Raw genomic sequence first — 24,254 nt, 5'->3', positions numbered from 1 at the left:
GACAACACGTTTAAGGACCTTGGGAGAGGAAAGGGAGGTTGGAGATGGGGGGGGGTAATTTGCAAGGACAGTGGGGTCATGGATGGGTTTTTTGAAGAGGTGGGATGATGGCAGAATTGAATGCGGACAGTATCTGAGGGGAGGGAACCATTTAGAATAATCAGTTAGCATGAGGGCCACAATAAAACAAAATGTAATATTTGCAATTTAAACAATTTCTGGAAATAATGGTCCTTTATCATTAGAGGCCTGTATCTTTGGAGAAGTTATGTTGGGGGCTGGGGAGGGACTACTGACTGGGGTGCCCGAGGGCTGAGTTTTGGGATCACTATTGTTTATAGTTTACATAAATTACTTGGATTCAAAAAGTCAATGCAAAGTAGTCAAATTTGCAGATTATACCAAAATAGGCTGTGGATTTGGAGGAGATAGCTTAGAAACTACGGAACAAGTTGGATAAAATATGTAAGTGGGCAGAACAATAGCAGAGAAATTTAATGCAGTCAAGCGAAAAGTGCTGCACATACAAAGAACAAAATAGGTGATACACGTACTCCATGAATGTTGTTGAAATGGCTAAACTGAAAGAGTCCAAGGAGTCATAGGGCCAATAAATGCTCAATATGTCCAACCAATGCAGAGCAGCAATCAAAAAAGCCAAAAGATTGTTGAACTACATAGATAAAACAAGTAGCATACAAGTCAGAGGAAGTTGTAATCAAATTGTACAGTGGTCTTGTCAGACCTTGAGTACCATGTCCAGTTCTGGTAGCTGAGACAGTCAAGGTCTAGAGACTGTAAAGAAAAGTCACAAGGCTGATTCTTAGTGTCAAAAGACTAAGCTAGGAGAGATTTTGGCTTTACAGCCTGAAAAGATGTTTGAGAGGTGACCTTAAGGTATATAAGATAGTTAGGAAAAGGTAAATCCAGAACATTACTCAAAATTAAATCTCAATTGGGATAAGGTTCAAGCTAGTAAAAGGCAAATTTAGTGCTTACGTCACTTACGTACTTAAAAACACAGCTTATGTGATTATGGTTGGAAAGTGTATATCTCAAATATACCAATGACATCTATGGGCAGAGCACTCCTTTACACTATTTTGACAATATGGACACACTGAAAACTTTCAGTAGTATCTAATTGAAATGCCAACTGTTAATGTGTGAATGCAAAAGCTAGATCAGAGGTCCCTACCAAGATGTTTGCATGATGGTCTATTCCAGCCTTGGAAAGTACAGGAAACTTTGGTTTATCCGGAGGTTGTATGTCCGGATCCCTCAATCTACCGGCAGAAATCAGGAGCCATTTTGTTAGGTTTTTTTTCTTCTTGTAGCTTTGTTTTCAACAGTCGGGCTCTGGAAAGTCTCTCTGAAGCTGTTGCTAAGCTACAGAGACGCTTACAAGGTACGGGCCGACTGTTTACAAGCTGTTGCTAAGCAACAGTGTTTGTTGTCAGATACGTAGATGAAAACCTCCGTATGCTTCAGCATTAACTTTGTATGTCCGGCAGTTTTGATAGATCGGCAACAGCTCGGTCCCGGATATAACAAAGTTTCCTGTAATGTGAAATTCCTTCAGGTATCAAGCTTGGATAGACTCACCACTGTTTATTTATCTGACACTTCATTTTAATTTACATCCATAGGTCTTGCATGCTTATGGAATGATTGTTTGTTGTTTCACTATTTTGCTGAAGATCTCTTTTTGGGAATCACAACATTAACTATTACTGACTCAGCCGTTAGACACACTGTCAGTCAGCATCACATATTCGTAATGAATTCAATATTCACAGTAATTTAATGTTAATTATATCCAGGCAAAGGTAGCTTTTGACCACCTTTTGCCTCAAAGAATGTGTAGGAGAGAGTGATTGTTTCTACTCGTGCCATTCCTGGATCTTCTGCAAATTCAGGATCAATATAAAAAAAAACGGGCATGTCCACTTCCTCATGGGGATTTAGCCGTTGTTCCTCAAAACAGAAACACTGAAAGAGAGAGGCAGAGCAGAGGGTGAGTTATAGTTATATCTATTGCCAGCACATATCTGACCAATAATACAGCAAAAGAAACAAAAAAGTTTCTACTACAATTACTTCCACCTCTTTATCCTGAACCAAATCTAATTACTGCTTTGGTGGTCAGGATTCTGAAAAAGGAAACTAAGCAATTTCGTATATTGCGAAATGGTACCTTAAATTGTCATATTGGATGCTGCTTGAATCATCTGAAAGGTAACAACTGTTCCTCTGTGTCCATTGTCCTGGTCAGACCAGAACTTGATCACTGAGCCCAGTTCGGAACATAGACACATGGGAGATCTTTAAGCTCTGGAGAACATGCTAAGAAGAGATACAAAACTGATCCCTAGTGTCGAAGGGCTGAACTATAAATACAGACTGAAGAAATTTAGGCTTTTCAGCCTTGACGGGAAGTAACTGAGCAGGGATCTCGACATGATAAAAGAAAAGGTAAATCCATAACTTTACTTCAAATTAAACCATGCCATGGGACAAATGGTAACATGTTTAAACTAGAAAGGAAAATGCTGGGCTGAGTTCAGGAAGTTGCTCTTCACACAAAGTGTCATCAGCATGTGGAATGGACTTCCAGGTCTGGTGGTCGAAGGAAAAAAATGGAAATCATTTACAAAAGTTAGATGCTGCATTTTGGGAAGGGGGAGAAAGACTACTTTTTTCTGTATGGATGGGCTGAATGGCCTTCCACATCCACAACCATCTTGTAAATGACAAGACAGCAATTCATTCAAATTCTACACTTGAGTTGAGCTCATTGTAATATAAGCTTATTGGTCCATTTTATTATGCTAAGAGAGTGAAGTTCAGATGGTGCATAAACCTAATGATCAGATCTACACATTATAATCCACACATATTGTTCAGAATCAAAAGCTAGTGAATCTTCTTTACCCTTTTCTTCCTGTTGAGTGCTCTGTATCAGAACACGAGAGGTGATTTTTGTGCTAGAGACATTGCATGTGCCATCCTATCTAATGCATGACATGCGATTAATTAGATAGAGATTTAGAGAAACAGAGTAATGCTCCTTGAAAAAAATGGAGATTTACCATGTTAGGTAACCTCACTTCTTGCCTGATCTGGTGATGTTACTGACTAGGAGGAGTCCTATGTGCCTAGAATGACTCAATTGATTGCAATGGATATAGTAAATTTAGACTGGGAGCTGATCCAGAACTACTTGGCCCTGGCAAAACATCCTACCAGGTGGGTTTGCAAGTGGCTAGCCAGCAGCATGACATACAGGGCTAGACAGCTGCAGAATGGCTCCCAGGCCATACCAAAGTTGCAGCCACCATTGCAATCTTAGGCAGTCCCTCGGAACCGAGGATGACTTGCTTCCACATTAAAAATCAGTTCTTAGGTGACTGATGAGTCCAATGCGGGACCTACAGTCTCTGTCACAGGTGGGGCAGACGGTGGTTGAAGGGGCGGGTGGGTGGGGTGCTTGGGTTGGCATGCGCTCCTTGCGCTTGGCTTCTGCTTGCTCCCGGCGAAGAGACTCGAGGTGTTCGGCGCCTTCCCGGATGATTCTCCTCCACTTTGTGTGGTCTTGGGCCAGCGATTCCCAGATGGCAGTGGGGATGTTACACTTTTTCAAGGAGGCTTTGAAGGTGTCCTTGAAACATTTCCTCTGCCCACCTGGGGCTCTCTTGCCGTGTCGGAGCTCCGAGTAGAGCCCTTATTTTGGGAGTCTCATATCGGGCATGTGGATGATGTGACCCGTCCATTGGAGCTGATCCCGCGTGGTCAAAGCTTCGATGCTGGGGATGTTAGCCTGAGCGAGAACACTGATGTTGGTGCATCTATCCTGCCAATGGATTTGCAGGATCTTGCGGAGGCAGCGTTGGTGGTACCTCTCCAGTGCTTTGAGGTGCCTGCTGTACATGGTCCATGTCTCTGAGGCATACAGCAGGGCAGGTATCACTGCTGCTCTGTAGACCATGAGCTTAGTGCCGGAGTGAGGTCCTGGTCTTCAAAGGCTGCACTGGCACACTGAAGGCGGTGTTGGACTTCGTCATCGACGTCTGCCCTTGTTGACAGTCGGCTCCCGAGGTATGGAAAGTGGTCCACGTTGTCCAAGGCCTTGTCATGGATTTTGATAATTGGGGGCAGTACTGTGTGGCGGGGGCAGGTTGGTAGAGGACCTTTGTCTTACGGATGTTTAGTGTAAGGCAAGGATACCTAACAACGTGGGAAGATTACTTTGAACAAAAGTGTTCCCACAGACTTTCTTTTCCATTTAAGATGCCACATCTTCTTGAAACTAACCTACCGAACAGTCATTCTGGGGCTGGGAATACCATATAAGTAAGGTATAGGCTTTTAATTAAATCTACAATTACAAGAACTATTTGCATTTCTATAGTGCCTTTAACATAAAAAAATGTCCCAAGGTGAACAGGAGGTCCCTGGAAGTGTGTCAATATTTGCAGAGGATCCTTGCGTGTATGGAATTTCCACCCACAGGGAGGTTTAAAAAGCACTGCATGAAGGAAATAAAATCAGCATCTATAACCACGACAGTCAAAATCAGAAGGTTAACATGGAAGATACTGAGGGGGCACGACAAGGTAGATGCAGAGAGGATGTTTCCCCTCATGGAGAAATCTAGAACGCGGGGGTACAGTTTTAGAATAAAGGGTTGCCATTTTAGAACTGAGATGAGGAGGAATTTCTTCTCTCAGAGGGTCGTAAATCTGTGGAATTCTCTGTCCCAGAGAGCTGTGGAGGCTGGGTCATTAAATACATTTAAGTTGGAGATAGACAAATTTTTGCAAGATAAGGGAGTGAAGGGTTATGGGGAGCGGGCGGGGACGTGGCTTTGAGCCCAAGATCAGCCATGATCTTATTGAATGGTGGAGCAGGCTCGAGGGGCCAAGTGGCCTATTCCTGCTCCTATTTCTTATGTTCTTATAAAAGTGTTTAAAAAGTCTTTTCCATCTAACACCTGAGTTATTGTGCCCATACCTGTATTTTATTGAAGTACTGCCCTGCATCGAATGGTACTACATTGTAAGTAGAAATTCCGATGACTGGTTTGTCAGTGGGATTCTTTGCTTTATAAAATGCCAGAGCAGTTTCTCCAGGAACAACCTGGGTTAAAATTAAAACAAAGATCACAGGGTTAATTTCTTTCTCATTTGCAGCATTAACCATGGTCAATGTACCACTATTAAATAGTAAGAAGGCAAGAAGTACAAGAAACCTATCAGCCACTAACTAAAGCTACTGATCCATATTATACAGCAGTGCCACCTCGACATACTAGCAGGAATTCAAAACACATTTATTTATTGTACTTCACATAGTGCTAATGGCAGTTTGTAAAACATCTGCATAAGATCCTCATGTGCAGTAAGATCCATTCATGGATTTATCAGATTAGTAACATTTGGTCTAGTGGGATAATCATGAGTCCCACAGCAAATTTTTCTAAACATTTTTGTTAATTATTTTTAACCAAGATATGACAGCTTATGTGCTAGAGAAGGTGGATTTTCCTCTTCACTGCACCTGCAAAAATGGGCATTTGCCAGGCTTTGTGAAGAGGAAAACATGGCAGTGCCCCGTTACATAAAGCCTCCACGCCCATTGTGCTGTCCTGCGATCTTCCAAGGGCCTCTGCCCAGAATTGCTGCAAGCGAAGTGTTAAGATTTAAATGAATTGGGAGGGGGTGGCCTCCCGCTTAAGCTTCCTCTAGGTATGTTTCTTGGCGTCCCAGTGCAGGGGCATCTAAAGAAACCTGGTGCAATGATCTGTTGCAGGAGCCCAATGGTCACTATCTGTGGAGGTCCGGATCTGCCCAAAGATGAAGGAGACGGGCAAGAGGTTTTTATGTGCAACCCCCTCCACTACCCACCCCCCACTATCCAGGCTATCTAAAGGTCGAGCGGTGCTCCAGCAGTGGCCAGAAGTCAGCAGGTAGGTCTGTAGCTGCACTCTTATATCCTCCCCATTTTTCAGGTGCAAGGCCAAGGCAGGACATACAACTTCAAGGGGGCAGAAAAATGACAGGGTCCTCTAATGAGGAAAGGAAGTTACCTGGACTGGGAAGATGGTGGCACAAACTTTAGATAATCAGAAAAAGAATTAAAGGTGGTGCTACAAAAGGGTTTCTTTACATAGAGGATAATGAGAACGTGGAATTCATTGCCACAAATCATTTTTAAAGCAGAACCCATAAGCTCTTCTAAAAAGTAATTAGATAGTTGCTTGAAATAGAGGAATGCTAAAGGGCACAGGGAATGAGTTGGAGTGTGAGATTAGACTAGATGGCTTGTGGAGAAAAACATACGCAAAGACTTAATAGAACAAATGGCCTGGTTTTGTGCTTTTTTTAAAATTCGTTCCTGGGGTGTGGGTGTCGCTGGCAAGGTCAGCATTTATTGCCCATCCCTAATTGCCCTCGAGAAGGTGCAGTCCGTGTGGTGAAGGTACTCCCATAGGGAGGGAGTTTGAGGATTTTGACCCAGTGACGATGAAGGAGAGGCGATATATTACCAAGTCAGGATGGTGTGTAACTTGGAGGGGAACTTGGAGGTGGTGGTGTTCCCATGCACCTGCTGTCCTTGTCCTTCTAGGTGGTAGAGGTCACGGGTTTGGGAGGTGCTGTTGAAAACGCCTTGGTGAGTTGCTGCAGTGCATCTTGTAGATGGTACACACTGCAGCCACGGTGCACCGGTGGTGGAGGGAGTGAATGTTTAAGGTGGTGGATGGGATACCAATCAAGTGGGCTGCTTTGAGTGTTGTTGGAGCTGCACTCCTCCATCACACTCCTGACTTGTGCCCTGTAGATGGTGGAAAGGCTTTGGGGAGTCAGGAGGTGAGACACTCGCCGCAGAATACCCAGCCTCTGGCCTGTTCGTGTAGCCACAGTATTTATGTGGCTGGTCCAGTTAAGTTTCTGATCAATGGTGACCCCCAGGATGTTGATGGTGGGGGATTCGGCGATGGTAATGCTGTTGACTGTCAAGGGGCGGTGGTTAGACTCTCTCTTGTGGGAGATAATCATTGTCTGTCACTTCTGTGGCGCGAATGTTACTTGCCACTTATCAGCCCAAGCCTGAATGTCGTCCAGGTCTTACTGCAAGTGGGCATCGACTGCTTCATTATCTGAGGAGTTGCGAATGGAACTGAACACTGTGCAATCATCAGCGAAGATCCCCACTTCTGACCTTATGATGGAGGGAAGATGGTTGGGCCTAGGACACTGCCCTGAGGAACTCCTGCAGCGATGTCCTGGGGCTGATATGATTGACCTCCAACAACCACAACCATCTTCCTTTGTGCTAGGTATGACTCCAGCCAGTGGAGATTTTTCCCCCGATTCCCATTGACTTCAATTTTACTAGGGCTCCTCGTTGCTACACTCACTCAAATGCTGCCTTGATGTCAAGGGCAGTCACTCTCACCTCACCTCTGGAATTCAGCGCCTTTGTCCATGTTTGGACCAAGGCTGTAATGAGGTCTGGAGCCAAGTGGCCCTGGCGGAACCCAATATTGGCATCAGTGAGCAGGTTATTGGTGAGTAAGTGCTACTTGATAGCGCTGTCAACGACCCCTTCCATCACTTTGCTGATGATTGAGAGTAGACTGATGGGGCAGTAATTGGCTGGATAGGATTTGTCCTGCTTTGCTGTACCCAGTGCGCTCAGTCATTTCTTGATATCACGTGGAGTGAATCGAATTGGCTGAAGACTGGTATAATAGCAAAATACTGCGGATGCTGGAAATCTGAAATAACAACAGAAAATGCTGGAAATACTCAGCAGGCCAGGCAGCATCCGTGGAGAGAGAAACAGAGTTAACGTTTCAGGTCTGGGGCCCTTCATCAGAACTGGAAAAAGCTAGAGATGTAACAGATATTAAGCAGGTGCAGAGGGGGGGGGGGGGGAGGGGGGCAGGGTTAGGAGGGGAGGAAGGAATTGAAAGAACATCCTGTACTTTTGTAAGAGGCAGGGCTGAAGACTGGCTTCTGTGATGGTGGGGACCTCAGGAGGAGGCCGATATGGATCATCCACTCAGCAGTTCTGGCTGAAGATAGTTGCAAACGCTTCAGCCTTGTCTTTTGCATTCACATGCTGGGCTCCGCCATCATTGAAGATGGGGATATTCACGGAGTCTCCTTCCGTTAGTTGTTTAATTGTCCACCATTATTCACGACTGGGTGCGGCAGGACTGCAGAGCTTTGATCTGATCCGTTGATTGTGGGATCGCTTAGCTCTGTCTATAGCATGCTGCTTCTGCTGTTTAGCATGCATGTAGTCCTGTGTTGCAGCTTCCCCACGTTGGCACTTCATTGTTAGGTATGCCTGGTGCTGCTCCAGGCATGCTCTTCTGCACTCCTCATTGAACCAATTGGTCCCCTAGCTCAATGGTAATGGTAGAGTGAGGGATATGCCGGGCCATGAGATTACTGATTGTGGTGGAATACAATTCTGCTGCTGCTGACGGTCCACAGCGCCTCATGAATGCCCAGTTTTGAGCTGCTAGATCTGTTCTGAATCTATCCCATTTAGCACGGTGGTAGTGCCACACAACACGATGGAGGGTGTCCTCAGTGTGAAGACGGGACTTCGTCTCCACAATGACTGTGCGGTGGTCACTGCTACCAATATTGTCATGGACAGATGCATCTGCGACAGATAGATTGGTGAGGATGAGGTCAAGTAGATTTTTCAATCGTGCTGGTTCTCTCACCACCTGCCGCAGGCCCAGTCTGATAGCTATGTCCTTCAGGACTCAGCTAGCTCGGTCAGTAGTGGTGCTACCGAGCCACTCTTGGCGATGGACATTCTGTGCCCCTGCTACCCTCAGTGCTTCTTCCAAGTGGTGTTCAACATGGAGGAGTACTGACTCATCAGTTGAGGAAGGGCGTTAGGTGGTAGAAACTATTTAATAACATAAGCATTGCACAGGCATTGCCCATGCTTGACCTGAAGCCATGAGATTTCATGGGGTCCAGAGTCAATGCTAACTCCCAGGGCTACCCCCTCCAGATTGTAGACCACTGTGCCGGGATGGTGGAGTCTGTGCTGACAGGTATGATTCTGTGAGTATGACAATGTCAGGCTGTTGCTTGACTAGTCTGTGGGACAGCTCTCCCAATTTTGGCACAAGTCCCCAGAGTGTTCGTGAGGAGGACTTTGCAGGATCGACTGGGCTGGGTGCACCGTTGTCATGTCCGAAGCCGGTGCCTCGGTCGATGCTGGGTGGTCCGTCCGGTTTTATTCATATTATTATTGTTTTTCGTAGCGGTTTGATACAACTGAGTGGCTTGCTAGGCCATTTCAGAGGGCAGTTAAGAGTCAACCACATTGCTGTGGGTTTGGGTTGGCAGCTTTCCTTCCCTAGTGAACCAGATGGGTTTTTACAACAATCCGATAGTTTTATGCTTATTCTAGATTTATTTAATTAATTTAACCAGCTGCCGTGGTGGAATTTGCACTCACATCTCTGGATCATTAGTCCAGGCCTCTGGATTACTAGTCCAGTAACATACCACTATGCTAGCGTTCCCCTATGCTCCATATACAATGCTCTAACATTGTCGAACTATGTCCTAACACTTGAAGGTGCAATAAACTAACCTCCAATGGAGTGGGACTCCATGCTGCCCCAATAAAAACTATTTAATAACATATGCATTGCATAGGCATAATAATCCCCAGGTTAAAATTACGTCTCAAAAGCCAAGTTTAAGTGCTTTATGATTCTCTAACTTATTCTGTATTGCTGCCTGTAATACCAGCCCATCGATCCAGTTTCCCATGTATAAGTATATACCACCTGTTTTCACTCACATAGATTTCAGTTTGCTGAGGTCTGAAGTTCCACTGCAGGCTGGCATGAACATCAGCATTGAAAATGACTTTAATGACTCGATCCTTCACAGGCTCCATGGTCTCTACTTGATCCACATTGTGACCAGCTACTGCAGTCCCTCCCAGACCTGTAGCCTGAAAGCAGACAATTAATACTGAATGTGTGACCAGAACACTACTTGCTAAAGCTAGGAAAACCTGGTATTTAATTTTTTATGCCACACGGTTGACTGAACACTGATGGTTGATCTGTCATGACATTTTCTAAAAGTAGCACTTTTTGTTTTGACACCCAAAATGGAGATACATCACAATGTGTGCATGGCCAACTATTGCAACCTTTAAAACCACCTTGCTTCACACTGATGTTCTCGCTGTTCCAATTATTTAATCTTTACTACATCAGTTTCTTGAAGATTGGTTATAACAAAAAGAAATTAAACGTCTGACTGCTATTTTCTACCACCTGCCAGGCCAATTCTATGCTAATTTTTGCTTCAAAGACTGAGACACCTAGGTGAGTGCACTTAAGCACCAGGTCAGCCAATTAGTTTGTTTTGCTAAGAAAGTGACTTTGAACAAGACAGATAAATGGAATGGCCTGCGACAGTATTATGTTAGAGCGATCATTCCCATTACCATCCCTTTGTAAAAATCAATTTCAAAAATAAAATCATTAACTTCAAACGTAATTGTTTTTAATATTGTTGTTTCAACAGTGAACGCTAATGACATGTTGAAGGAACCAATTTGAAGAGTTAAGGGGGGGAAAATTCAGTATCGCCCCGTTTGGGGCGCCATTATCAGCCGTGCGCAAAGTTTAGCGCCTGGCGCTAATTATCGCCTCCGACGGCAAACTTGGCTTTTATCGCCCCTGGAGGTGATTGGAGCGCTAAATCAGGCGCTTCACACCTGTCTTAAGGCGCAAAGGCCGAGGAGCGAGGCGGTACCTCAGAGCGCTGGCGAAGCAAGGAAGTGCATATCAAAATGAACCTGCAAAGTGCTGCTCAGTACCCAAAACTCCTTCACACAGCGTTGAATCTCTCCAGAAGTCTCTCTCTCAGAATGCGTGGTGCACAAATGTCACCAACAAAAAAGGCAGGAAGCGGTCGCCTTTAAACAGCGCTCCCCCAGTCCCTTTCTGACTGCAAAACGCTCCCCTCAACCTGTCGTTGCTAGTGGCAGGCGGTAAGGCAGGGGGCGCCACTCAATATCTGGTCCGGGTGCTACCGGAGCGTTGCACACTCGACTGACGTCACGATCTGCCAGCGCAAGAGATCGTGGCGGCAGTGTTTAGCGCCGCCGCAAAATGTCTAGTTAATTTCGCGAGCGGCACAAACGTCACCGTGCCTGGGCACTAGTTGCTTTGTGCCCCATTACTGCCCTCGTAAGGCGCTAACGGGAGGCGCAAACAACTGAATTTTTCCCCCAAGGAGCCCACCTATGTAATGGGGAAAGCAACATTAACATATAGGAACAGGAGTAGGCCATTTAGCCCCTTGAGCCTGTTCTGCCATTCAATAAGATCATGGCTGATCTGTGACCTAACTCCATATACCCACCTTTGCCCCATATCCCTTAATACCTTTGGTTAACAAAAATCTACAATTTTAGATTTAAAATGAACAATTGACCTAGCAGTTGAAATGACATCAGCACTAACTGTAATGCAGCTCCTTCATAACATCGGATTAAAATCACTTCTTCCACTCAGTTCCTCCATATTTATATGGTATTCTATATGAAGTTAAAGACCTGAAATGTTAACTCTGTTTCTCTCTCCACAGATGCTGCCTGACCTGCTGAGTATTTCCAGCATTTTCTGTTTTTATTTCAGATTTCCAGAATCCGCAGTAGTTTGCTTTTGCATATAGTTACTTTTGGCTCAGTTAAGCAGATTTCTTTTACACTTGGTAATGTCTGCTTATCCTGTCAACTTTGTAACTAGCCACTGAATTTGTTGCATTCTAGCACAAACACAAGGCTTTACTGACCTGACAATAAAGTCTGTAGAGAGGTACAGCAGCATACGCCATGCCAATCATACCAATTGCTGTTGCTGCTATATATGTGAGCACAGTTTTATTCCTCTTTCTCCATTCCTCCTCCTGGCTCCGAGTGAAGGGATTATGGCTCTTCACGCTTCGCACTGGCTGCTGAGAAGTCAGATTGCTCAGTTTCTGAGGAGTAAACCAATTAAATGCTGAATATAGTCTTGGTGAACGAAACGGTTGTAGCCTTCTTGCACAGGATTTACAGGAAGACACCATGTACAGTTTTGAGATGCTTGCCCAACAGGACCAATGCATGTTGCTTGTTAGCCAGGCCGTGGTGCTAATATGTAATCTTTTCTTCCTTCGGGGTAAATAACAAACAGTAGTCTTCCTGCAACATCTGGAAATAAATGTCAACATTTTATTTTTTTCCCCTTTTTCTGGAGAGTGCAATACACAAGTGAGTCATAACCCATAGTAATTTTGCAATGTTTGCAAATTGAGATGGAGTCCAGAATTAACTAGGGGGTCCCACAATTCCTCTCCATCCAGAATGTCGTTGGATGCTGCGTTCCATGATGTGTCCTGTTGGAGCTGCTCGTTATTGTTTGGGCTTGCTTTCTTATGGCCTGGAGCAGTTATCTTTCATCAAGCTGACCATGATGACAGCTCCCCTCTCTATACAATGGGCCAGATTATCCGGGGCCTATGACCGCGTACACGTGTAAGCGCCCTGCAAGTTCTGGGTTTCCGCATGCGCTGTGCGCATGCGTGAAAACCCGGAACTTGCGATCTGTCAAGTTTCAGCTTGACAGATCATCCGCGTGTACAGGAAATGGACATTCGCTGGCGGAGAGTTGGGCTATTTGTCTAACTACTGCCCAGCGGATGCCCACGAAACTCTTACGCCTGGTAAAATCAGGCATAGGGCCTTCTTTTACCAGCGTAAGGGTTTAAATAAATATTAAAATAACATTTTTAAAATCATTTAAACATTCAAAAACCTTTAAAATTAGTTTAGCTTATTTTTGGCCCCTTTAAAAATGTTTAAATTTATTTTTCAAAAAACTAAATTTTTGTTTTAAATGTTTAATTAAATTGTATTTTTATTAATTTTAAACATGTGGTGATGTATTTTTATTTATGTTGTGCGAAAGTGTTTTTTATGTCATTTCTATTATGCTTATGGGGATTCCGTACGTAAATGGAATCTCTATAAGCATAATGGGAATCCCCCTTTGTGATTGGTTGGGCTGGCCCACGTTATCCTAGGGATGTTTGCGAACCGCATGCACCCCTGGGATACGTGGGCCTTTACGGCTACAGGCCCAGGACTGCAAGGGTCCGAAGATACGGAGGCACTGGATAGGTGCATACTTTTCTTACGGATCGGAGGCATTCGCCCGCAGGAAGCCTCCGACCGCAATTTCAGGTCCAATGTTTCTGATGTTTCCACGGTGCTGAAGTCCAGCGTTTTCACCCATGTTACACAGTATTTTAGCAGATAGCCAGTAACCAAGGAAGTAAAAAAACTCAGGGCGGAAACCTGATTGGAGGGATTCAAACATGGAGTTGCGGGAAAGATGGGCACGGATTTGGAAGGCAACAACACGTTCAATCAAGGGCTTTGGAGAGGAAAGGGAAGTTGCATGCAAATATGATTATAGAGAACAAAGGTTAGTTTCTGCTTTGGGCCTAATCGGAAAATTGCGGAGACGGGCGATGTTACGGAGGTGGAAATAGGTGGTCTTAGTTATGCTGCGGATTTGTGGTCGGAAGCTCATTTCAGGGTCAAATATGACACCAAGGTTGCGAACAGTGTGGTTCAGCCTCAGACAGATGTTAGGGAGAGGGATGGAGTCAATGGCTGGGGAATGGAGTTTGTGGCAGGGATCAAAAACAATGGCTTTGGTCTTCCCATATTTAATTGGAGAAAATTTCTGCTCATCCAAAACTGGATGTCGGACAAGCAGTCAGGCAATTTAGAGACCATGGAGGGGTCGAGAGAAGAGGTAGTGAGGTAGAACTGGGTGTCATCAGCGTTCATGTGGAAAATGACGCTGTGTTTTCAGATGATGTTGCCAAGGGGCAACATGCAGATGAGAAATAAGAGGGGGCCAAGGATAAATCCTTGGGGGACACCAGAGGTAACGATGCGGGAGCGGGAAGAGAAGCCATTGCAGGTGATTCTCTGGCTACGATTAGATAGATAAGAATGGAAGCAGGCGAGTGCAGTCCCACCCAGCTGGACAACGGTGGAGAGGCTTTGGAGAAGGATGGAGTGGTCAACCATGTCAAAGGCTGCAGACAAGTCAACAAGGACGAGGAGGGATAGTTTACCTTTATCACAGTCACAAAGGATGTCATTTGTCAATTTGATGAGAGCCGTTTCGGTACTGTGGCAAGGGTGGAAACCTGATTGGAGGGATTCAAACATGGAGATGCGGGACAGATGGGGACGGATTTGGGAGGCAACAACACGTTCAAGGACTTGAGAGGAAAGGGAAGTTGGAGATGCGGCGGTAGTTTGCAAGGACGGAGGGGTCAAGGGTTGTTTTTTTGAGGAGGGGGGTGATGACGGCAGATTTGAGGGAGAGGGGGACAGTACCCGAGGAGAGAGAGCCATTAACGATGTCAGCTAACATGGGAGCCAGAAAGAAAGTTGGGTGGTCAGCAGTTTGGTGGGAATAGGATTGAGGGAGAGGATGTGGGTCTCATGGACAAGATGAGCGAGGAGAGGTCATGAGGAGAGATCGGAGAGAAACTGGAGAAAGATGTGAGTTCAGGGCTAGGGCAGGGGGGAGCCTTAGAGGAAGTTTGGCCCGGTGGGCTAGGGGAAGGAAGGGAAGTGGCAGAGGCAGCTGAATGAATGGTCTCAATCTTAGAGACAAAGAAGTCCATGAGCTCCTCACACGTGTTGTCGGAGGTGAGGGTGGAGGAGACAGGGGAGAGGGGTTTAAAGACGGTTAGCAGTAGAGAATAGGAGCTGGGATTTATCTTTGCATTCCAGAATGATTCTGGAATAGTGAGCAATTTTGGCAGACGAGAGCAGGACCCAATGCTTTATATGGTCCAGCCAGATCTGGCGGTGAATGGCTAAACCAGTTGTCCGCCATATCCATTCAAGTCTGCGCCCCTTGGACTTAAGGGAGTGGAGATGAGGGCCGTACCAGGGGGAGCGGCCAGGGTGAGAGAGAGTAATTGTTTTAATAGGGACTAGGGCATCAAAGGTGCTGAGGGTGTGGTTGAGCATATCGGTAGCTTCAGAAATGCCACAGTGAATGGAGGGCCAAAGGCTGGACAGTTGTGATTTCATAAGTGCAGTTGTAAGAGAGATGGGAGAGAGTTTTTTTCCAGGGGCGGACACAGAAGGAAAAAGGGTTGCAGGGAGGAGGGGTGGAAGGGGGACGTGGGTGGAGAGCGATACAAGGAAGTGGTTAGAGATGGCCTTATCTGCGACTGATACGATGGGAGTAGCAAGGACACGAGAGATGGCAAGGTTGAGGGGGTGGTCGTGGATATGGTTTGGGGACTTTACATAGAGGGAGAGATTAAGGGAGGATAGTGAACTCAGAGGAGGGAGAGCATGATGAATTGAGATGGAGGTTTAAATCACCGAGGATGGGAAGACGTTCAGTGCAGAGGCTGAGGGCGGAGAGCAGTGAAGAGGCCAGTGTCGGGAGGAGCAGAGAGCAGCGGTACAGTGGGTACTTAAACTCACTTTCACGGGCTTTTTTTTTTTTAAACAGAGGCCAGTGTCGGGAGGAGCAGAGAGCGGCGGTACAGTGAGTACTTAAACTCACTTTCGCAGGCTTTTTTACAGAGGCTTACCAATCTCACAGACCGGCGGCGGCGCTCCGGAGTCACGTCACGATTCAAAAAGTGACACAGGCAAGAGGAAGCAGCTGATTGGGTGAGTACGGCCAGGCGAGTATTTATAGTACTCTATAGTTTGACAGTCAAGATTAAGAGTTTATAAAATTTAGAAGATCTTAAATTTTTGTGATTATAGTTTCTAAGGTCTCTGTTGTGTATCGGAGAGTGCTAGTAACCAAGGGACCTTGAGTATATCATTTAATTGTAGTGTAATTAGTGGTATTGATTTGATTAAATTTAATTTAAATTAATTAAAGGGTAATTCATGGCAGGACAGCTCAGCCCTGTGGCATGCTCCTCCTGCGCTATGTGGGAAATCAGGGACACTTCCTGTGTCCCTGACGACCATGTGTGCGGGAAGTGTATCCAGCTGCAGCTACTGGCAGACAGCATTGTGGCGCTGGAGCTGCGAATGGATACATACTGGAGCATTCGCGATGCTGAGGACATCATGGATAACACGTTTAGGGATTTGGTCACACCGCAGGTAAAGGCTGCACAGGCAGGAAGGGAATGGGTGACCACCAGGCAGAGTAGTAGGCGCAGGCAGGTAGTGCAGGGGTCCCCTGTGGCCACCCCCCTCTCAAACAGATATACCACTTTGGATATTGGTGAGGGAGTTGGCTTATCGGGGGAAGGCAGCAGCAGCCAACTTCCTGGCACCATGGGTGGTTCTGCTGCACAGGACGGGAGGAAAAAGAGTGGGAGAGCTATAGTGATAGGGGATTCTATTGTAAGGGGAATAGACAGGCGTTTCTGCGGCCGCAAACGAGACTCCAGGATGGTATGTTGCCTCCCTGGTGCAAGGGTCAAGGATGTCTCGGGGCGGCTGCAGGGCATTCTGGAGGGGGAGGATGAACAACCAGTTGTCGTGGTGCATATAGGTACCAACGATAGAGGTAAAAAACAGGATGAGGTCCTAAAAGCTGAATATAGGGAGTTAGGAGGTAAATTTAAAAATAGGACCTCAAAGGCAGTAATCTCAGGATTGCTACCAGTGCCACGTGCTAGTCAGAGTAGAAATAGAAGGATATTTCAGATGAATACGTGGCTAGAGGAATGGTGCAAGGGGGAGGGATTCAAATTCCTGGAACATTGGAACCGGTTCTAGGGGAGGTGGGACCAGTACAAACTGGACGGTTTGCACCTGGGTAGGACTGGGACCGATGTCCTAGGGGGAGTGTTTGCTAGTGTTGTTGGGGAGGGTTTAAACTAAAATGGCACTGGGTTGGGAACCTGTGCAGGGAGATAGAGGCAAGGGAAGCAAGGATAGAAACAAAAGACAGGAAGGAGAAAAGCAAAAGTGGCAGTCAGAGAAATCAAGGGTGTAAATCAAACGGGGCTACAGTAAATAACAATTCTAAAAGGACTAAGAGTGTTAAAAAAACAAGCCTGAAGGCCTTGTGTCTTAATGTGAAGAGCATTCGTAATAAGGTGGATGAATTAGCTGCGCAAATAGATGTAACAGATATATAATTGGGATTACGGAGACATGGCTCCAGGGTGACCAAGGCTGGGAATTCAACATCCAGGGGTATTCAATATTCAGGAAGGACATACAAAAAGGAAAAGGAGGTGGGGTAGCATTGCTGGTTAAAGAGATTAACACAATAGTAAGGAAGGATATTAGCTCTGATGATGTGGAATCTGTATGGGTAGAGCTGAGAAATACCAAGGGGCAGGAAACGTTAGTGGGAGTTGTATACAGACACCCAAACAGTAATGCTGAGGTTGGGAATGGCATTAAACGGGAAATTAGAGACGCGTGCAATAAGGGCACAGCAGTTATCATGGGTGACTTTAATCTATATATAGATTGGGCTAACCAAATTAGTAACAATACTGTGGAGGAGGAATTCCTAGAGTGTATACGGGATGGTTTCCTGGACCAATATGTTGGGGAACCAACTAGAGATCAGGCCATCTTAGACTGGGTATTATGTAATGAGAAAAGATTGATTAGCAATCTTGTTGTGCGAGGCCCCTTGGGGAGGAGCGATCATAATATGATAGAATTCTTCATTAAGATGGAGAGTGAAGTAGTTGACTCAGAGACTAGGGTCCTGAATTTAAATAAAGGAAACTACGATGGTATGAGGCACGAGTTGGGTAGGATTGATTGGGGAATGTCATGCAAAAGGTTGATGGTGGATAGGCAATGGCAAACATTTAAAGATCGCATGGATGAACTACAGAATTTGTTCATCCTTGTTTGGCATGAAAATAAAACAAAAAAGGTGACTCAACCATGGCTAACAAGGGAAATTAGGGATAGCATAAGATACAAGGAGAGGACATATAAATTGGCCAGTAAAAGCAGCCAACTTGAGGATTGGGAGCAGTTTAGGATTCAGCAAAGGAGGACAAAGGGATTAATTAAGAGGGGGAAAATAGAATATGAGAGTAAGCTTTCAGGGAACATAAAAACTGAGTGTAAAAGCTTCTATAGATATGTGAAGAGAAAAAGATTGGTGAAGTCAAGCGTAGGTCCCTTGCAGTCAGAATCAGGGGAATTTATAATGAGGAACAAAGAAATGGCAGACCAATTAAATACATACTTTGGTTCTGTCTTCACAAAGGAGGACACAAATAACCTCCCAGAGATGTCAGGGAACATAGGGTCTAATGAGAGGGAGGAATTGAATGAAATCAGTATTTGTAGGGAAATGGTGTTAGGGAAATTGACGGCATTGAAGGCCGATAAATCCCCAGGGCTTGATAATCTACATCTTAAGGAGGATGCAGAGAAACTCCAGTATGATTTGGGCAGGTTGGGTGATTGGGCAGATGCATGGTAGACGCAGTATAATGTGGATAAATGCGAGGTTATCCACTTTGGTGTCAAAAACAGGAAGACAGATTATTATCTGGACGGCAATAGATTGGGAAAAGGGGAAGTGCAACGAGACCTGGGTGTCCTTGTGCACCAGTCGCTGAAGGTAAGCATGCAGGTGCAGCAGGCAGTTAAGAAGGCAAATGGTATGTTGGCCTTCATAGCGAGAGGATTCAAGTACAGGAGCAAGGATGTCTTGCTGCAGTTGTACAGGGCCTTGGTGAGACCACACCATGAGTATTGTGTGCAGTTTTGGTCGCCTTATCTGAGGAAGGATGTTCTTGCCATGGAGGGAGTGCAGCGAAGATTCACCTGACTGATACCTGGGATGGCAGGAATGACGTATGAAGAGAGATTGGGTCGATTAGGCTTATATTCGCTAGAGTTTAGAAGAATGAGAGGGGATCTAATTGAAACTTATAAAATTCTAACAGGACTAGACCGACTAGATGCAGGAAGGATGTTCCCGATGGCGGGGGAGTCCAGAACCAGGAGTCACAGTCTAAGGATAAGGGGTAAGCCATTTAGGACTGAGATGAGGAGGAATTTCTTCACCCAGAAAGTGGTGAACCTGTGGAATTCTCTACCACAGAAGGCAGTTGAAGCCAACTTATTAAATATATTCAAGAATATATTATATATTTCTTAAGGCTAAAGGGATCAAGGGATATGGGGAGAAAACAGGGACAGGGTACTGAATTTGGATGATCAGCCATGATCTCATTAAATGGCGGAACAGGCTTGAGGGGCTGAATGGCCTACTCCTGCTCCTATCTTCTATGTTTCTATTAAGATATCTCTGCAATAACATTTTTATGGTACTTGGGTGGGCGATAGAGAACAATTTTTATTGCTTAAAATTGTAATTAGCCACATTTGGATTTCCAATTAACTACTTCTCTTCTTCTTAGACAGTCCCTCAGAACAGAGGATGACTTGCTTCCACATTTCAAATAAAGCTGGTGTTGTGTGATATCTTACATTAAAAATGAATTACCTACAGTCTCTGTCACAGGTGGGGCAGACGGTGGTTGAAGGGGCGGGTGGGGTACTTGGGTTGACATGCGCTCCTTGCGCTGGCTCCCGGCGAAGAGACTCGAGGTGTTCGTCGCCTTCCCGGATGCTTCTCCTCCACATTGTGCGGTCTTGGGCCAGGGATTCCCAGGGGTCAGTGGGGATGTTGCACTTTTTCAAGGAGGCTTTGAGGGTGTCCTTGAAGCGTTTCCTCTGCCCACCTGGGGCTCTCTTACCACGTCGGAGCTCCGAGTAGAGCGCTTGTTTTGGGAGTCTCATATTAGGAGTCTCGTCTCCAATTAGCCACATGTGTCTACTGGCTTATATGTTGGACAACACAGCTATAACTATATGGATGGGGCAGTTATGTAACACTATGTCTGACCTGACATCGGAACGAGGAAGACACTATTTCGTTACCACTTCCGAAATTCAGGGCTTGACCATCCGATTTACTGACGCCAAACGTGTAGTTTGAATGCGCTGTAAAAGCCCAAATTATTGGGCGCTCTGCTGTCCGGTATTGCTTAGATTGTGAACATTTCACGCCCGCCCCACTACACTGAGATCCCAGTGACGGCGGGAATCAAGGGATATGGGGATGGTGCAGGAAAGTGGAGATGAGGTAGAAGATCAAGCCATGATCTTATTGAATGGCGGAACAGGCTCGAGGGGTCAAATGGCCTACTCCTGTTCCTATTCTTATATGTTCTTATAATACCGTACACTGTCCCAACTCCCTGCTGCACCAATGTCGGATGCTGGCTCCTGGCGAGCAGTCCCTCCACTCACTATCGCAACGATTACTCCTCTCACCGAGAGCGCTGGTAACAAGACCAGGCCCGCAGACAGTGCGGCAGGTTCCAGGCCGGCCCTCTCTGCCAGACTAATCCAAGGCCCCAGCCCCGCCGATTAAAAAATGTTATCCACTTTACGTCTGGGGAAAATATATATCTAAAAAATAACCTCCCCCAACAGTTTAAGTTCTTGCACAATTACATATTGACAGATATTTATAATCGCTCACCAATGACGAGACCTGCCGCGAGCACGGTACTACATATCCCATGAAGCTCTTGGTCATTGGTCATGCGCAGAGCTGCCGTTTAACCAGTCACGTGGTTGTGTGGGACAGACGCGAGAAAAACTACAGTTTCCAGGGCGCCTAGCGGTAATTTAGCGCATGCGCAGAGCTGGTTGCAATTGTGTTGGTGAGGAGGAGCCGAGTGAAGATGCGCAGGTAAATCACAGAGACGGGGCAGGGACGGTATTAATGGACTTTATATATCACGGAGGGATCGGTAATGGGGGCAGGTTTTCAGCAGGATCAAAGCAGGTTATTAATTCTGCTTCGGCTTGAGGAAGGCTGTTGTAATCACTCGAAGCAGCCGAGGGACAGATGCCGGAGAGGGAGATGGCTGCCTGTGTGGAGGTTTATGGGTAGCCAAGGAGGGGCAATAAAAGACTGCCCGTCCACACCGTTATACTGCTGCTCACAATGACATTTCATGCTTTTCAAAAATTAAAATTAAACCTTCTGCTTAATTTGAACCTACATACGTTTTTAATATGAAAAAAACTTGCCCCAAGGCATTGTTTGCTTTCCTTTTGTTTCGTCGTAAGATTTCTGATGTGTGTGTGTATATCTACATATATGTGTATTATAACTATATTTAAACTGCTGAGTCTCGCCTATTCCCAGTCATAATTAGTGTTTTTAAATTGTTCACTGAGTGTGTTACAGTTTTATTAAAAATAGTTCATTGTCTCCAATTGACCTTGGCAATTCTGTTGAAAAGGCTGAAAATTTAAGGTTGGGTATCTTAAAATAGTTGTTCATGCCAGTCTCCATCAACCAGGAGAAGCAGATACAGGAATACAGTTGTGAATCTATTGTTTGTCTTTGCAGTACATTATAGGTGTACATGAGCATGCAGCTTTGAGCTTTCTTTGCTGATGCAATTCCAATATTGTAGGCCTGGCAAAGTGTAAAGTATACTATTATTGTCTTTGTTTTAAAACTAAAGATAAATTGTAATCGCTGTAGCTTCCCATTAATTTGAGGGTAAACCAACCATATGTTGTGTTCCATAGATACTATAAAAGTCCCAGGTCTGATCTCTGATTGGGCTGTTAACAGATCTTATCTGAGGTGGTAAACCTCCCAAAGATGTCGGGGAACATAGGGTCTAATGAAAGGGAGGAACTGATAGAAATCAGTATTTGTAGGGAAATGGTGTTAGGGAAATTGATGGGATTGAGGGCCGATAAATCCCCAGGGCCTGATAATCTACATCCTAGGGTACTTAAGGAAGTGGCCCGAGAAATAGTAGATGCATTGCTGGTCATCTTCCAAAATTCGATAGACTTTGGAACAGTTCCCATGGATTGGAGGGTAGCTGATGTTACCCCACTGTTCAAAAAGGGTGGTAGAGAGAAAACAGGGAATTACAGACCGGTAAGCCTGACATCGGTAGTGGGGAAAATGCTAGAGTCCATTATAAAGGATGTAATATCAGAGCACTTGGGGAAAAAAGTGACCGGATCGGACAAAGTCAACATGGCTTTACAAAAGGTAAATCATGCTTGACTAATCTACTGGAATTTTTTGAGGATGTAACTGGTAAAATAGGTAAGGGAGAACCAGTGGATGTGGTGTATTTGGATTTTCAAAAGGCTTTCGATAAGGTCCCGTATAAGAGATTAGCGTGTACAATTAAAGGCACATGGGATTGGGGGCAAGGTATTGACTTGGATAGAGAACTGGTTGGCAGACAGAAAGCAAAGAGTTGGAATAAACGGCTCTTTTTCCGAGTGGCAGGCAGTGACTAGTGGGGTACCACAGAGATCGGTCCTTGGACCCCAGCTAGTCACAATATATATTAATGATCTGGACGAGGGAACTAGATGTAATATCTCCAAGTTTGCAGACAACACAAAGCTGGGTGGGCGTGTGTGCTATGAGGAGGATGCCGAGAAACTCCAGTATGATTTGGACAGGTTGGGTGATTGGGCAGAAGCATGGCAGATGCAATATAACGTGGATAAATGCGAGGTTATCCACTTTGGTGTCAAAAACAGGAAGGTAGATTATCTAAATGGCAATAGATTGCGAGAAGCGGAAGTGCAACGAGACCTGGGTGTCTTTGTGCACCAGTCGCTGAAGGTAAGCATGCAGGTGCAGCAGGCGGTTAAGAAGGCAAATGGTATGTTGGCCTTCGTAGCGAGAGGGTTTGAGTACAGGAACAAGGATGTCTTGCTGCAGTTGTACAGGGCCTTGGTGAGACCACATCTTGAGTATTGTGTGCAGTTTTGGTCGCCTTATCTGAGGAAGGATGTTCTTGCCATGGAAGGAGTGCAGCGAAGATTCACCAGGCTGATACCTGGGATGGCAGGAATGACGTATGAGGAGAGATTGGGTCGATTGGGCTTGTACTTGCTGGAGTTTAGAAGAATGAGAGGGGATCTCATCGAAACTTATAAAATTCTAACAGGACTAGATGCTGGAAGGATGTTCCCAATGGTTGGGGAGTCCAGAACCAGGGGTCACAGCCTAAGATAAGGGGTAAGCCATTTAGGACAGAAATGAGGAGGAATTTCTTCACCCAGAGAGTGGTGAATCTGTGGAATTCTCTGCCAAAGAAGGTAGTAGAGGCCAATTCATTAAATATATTCAAGAAAGAGTTGGATATATTTCTTAAGGCTCAAGGGATATGGGGAGAAGGCAGGGACAGGGTACTGAATTTGGATGATCAGCCATGATCTCATTGAATGGCGGAGCAGGCTCGAGGGGCCTACTTCTGTTCCTATCTTCTATGTTTCTACGTGGTGATGGGAGTGCTTCAGTGAGCCTCCGAATCCCTGGACTGGGGAGGGGAAATATCAACCAGGGTTCCCACTCCGGATCTCTATGCAGTGATTGCTCCTGGAAGTGTGTGTGTGTTATATGGATATACGGTGACAACAGGATTGGACTTGGCTATAATGTTCTCTATGGTCTGATAACTTGCTTTTATAGGTTAAGCAGGTTATAATGAATATTTTTGCACAGTCTGCTTAATAGATATGTGAAGAGAAAAAGATTGGTGAAGTCAAGCGTAGGTCCCTTGCAGTCAGAATCAGGGGAATTTAGAATGGGAAACAAAGAAATGGCAGACCAATTAAATACATACTTTGGTTCTGTCTTCACAAAGGAGGACACAAATAACCTCCCAAAGATGTCGGGGAACATAGGGACTAATGAGAGGGAGGAACTGAAAGAAATCAGTATTTGTAGGGAAATGGTGTTAGGGAAATTGACGGGATTGAAGGCCGATAAATCCCCAGGGCCTGATAATCTACATCCTAGGGTACTTAAGAAAGTGGCCGTAGAAATAGTAGATGCATTGCTGGTCATCTTCAAAAATTCGATAGACTCTGGAACAGTTCCCATGGATTGGAGGGTAGCTAATGTTACCCCACTATTCAAAAATTGTGGTAGAGAGAAAACGGGGAATTATAGACCGGTAAGCCTGACATCGGTAGTGGCGAAAATGCTAGAGTCCATTATAAAAGATGTAATGTAATAGCAGAGCACTTGGAAAACAGTGACAGGATCGTACAAAGTTAACATGGATTTACAAAAGGTAAATTGTGCTCGACCAATCTACTGGAATTTTTTGAGGATG

The 24,254-nt window shown here is 45.3% G+C and overlaps 2 protein-coding genes across 4 annotated transcripts in view; one reads left to right on the top strand and one right to left on the bottom strand.

Moving 5' to 3' along the window:
- Positions 1-480: 480 nt before the first annotated feature.
- cox11 (cytochrome c oxidase assembly homolog 11 (yeast)) lies at positions 481-20,719 on the bottom strand. Of its 3 annotated transcripts, none has more exons than XM_085997806.1 (5): positions 20,615-20,719; positions 11,865-12,264; positions 9,850-10,005; positions 5,014-5,139; positions 481-1,992 (listed from the first exon to the last, which is right to left on the bottom strand). In XM_085997806.1, the coding sequence occupies exons 2-5, from the start codon at positions 12,177-12,179 to the stop codon at positions 1,810-1,812; spliced, it is 780 nt and encodes a 259-aa protein (XP_085853932.1). In that variant the 5' UTR covers positions 12,180-12,264; positions 20,615-20,719; the 3' UTR covers positions 481-1,809. The 3 variants fall into 3 exon arrangements, with proteins under 3 accessions (XP_085853932.1, XP_085853913.1, XP_085853922.1); XM_085997787.1 differs by lacking the exon at positions 20,615-20,719 and adding an exon at positions 19,571-20,589; XM_085997796.1 differs by lacking the exons at positions 9,850-10,005; positions 20,615-20,719 and adding an exon at positions 19,571-20,592.
- rbm41 (RNA binding motif protein 41) overlaps positions 20,719-24,254 on the top strand; it is a 28,066-nt gene continuing 24,530 nt past the window's right edge. Inside the window, exon 1 of the mRNA XM_085997819.1 lies at positions 20,719-20,827. Coding sequence (XP_085853945.1) covers positions 20,820-20,827 — 8 coding nt within the window. The 5' untranslated portion in view covers positions 20,719-20,819. The remainder of the gene's footprint in view (positions 20,828-24,254) is intronic.

The sequence above is a fragment of the Somniosus microcephalus genome, chromosome 1 (assembly GCF_052327205.1).
Source record: "Somniosus microcephalus isolate GS21.2 chromosome 1, FLI_Smic_1.0, whole genome shotgun sequence".
NCBI classification, from domain to species: Eukaryota; Metazoa; Chordata; class Chondrichthyes; order Squaliformes; family Somniosidae; genus Somniosus; species Somniosus microcephalus.
Note: the sequence above shows the minus strand (reverse complement) of the source record. Positions and strands in the feature narration are given on the sequence as shown.

What these genes read in the sequence shown, in the direction of transcription:
- cox11 (XM_085997787.1), bottom strand. Translation starts at nt 19,896, where the DNA reads ATGTGGCTAATTGGAGACGAGACTCCTAATATGAGACTCCCAAAACAA. An exon ending in TCTACAGACTTTATTGTCAG is followed by an intron (nt 10,006 to 11,864) that starts GTCAGTAAAGCC and finishes GTCTGCTTTCAG; the next exon opens with GCTACAGGTCTGGGAGGGAC. An exon ending in AGTACTTCAATAAAATACAG is followed by an intron (nt 1,993 to 5,013) that starts GTATGGGCACAA and finishes TCTCTCTTTCAG; the next exon opens with TGTTTCTGTTTTGAGGAACA.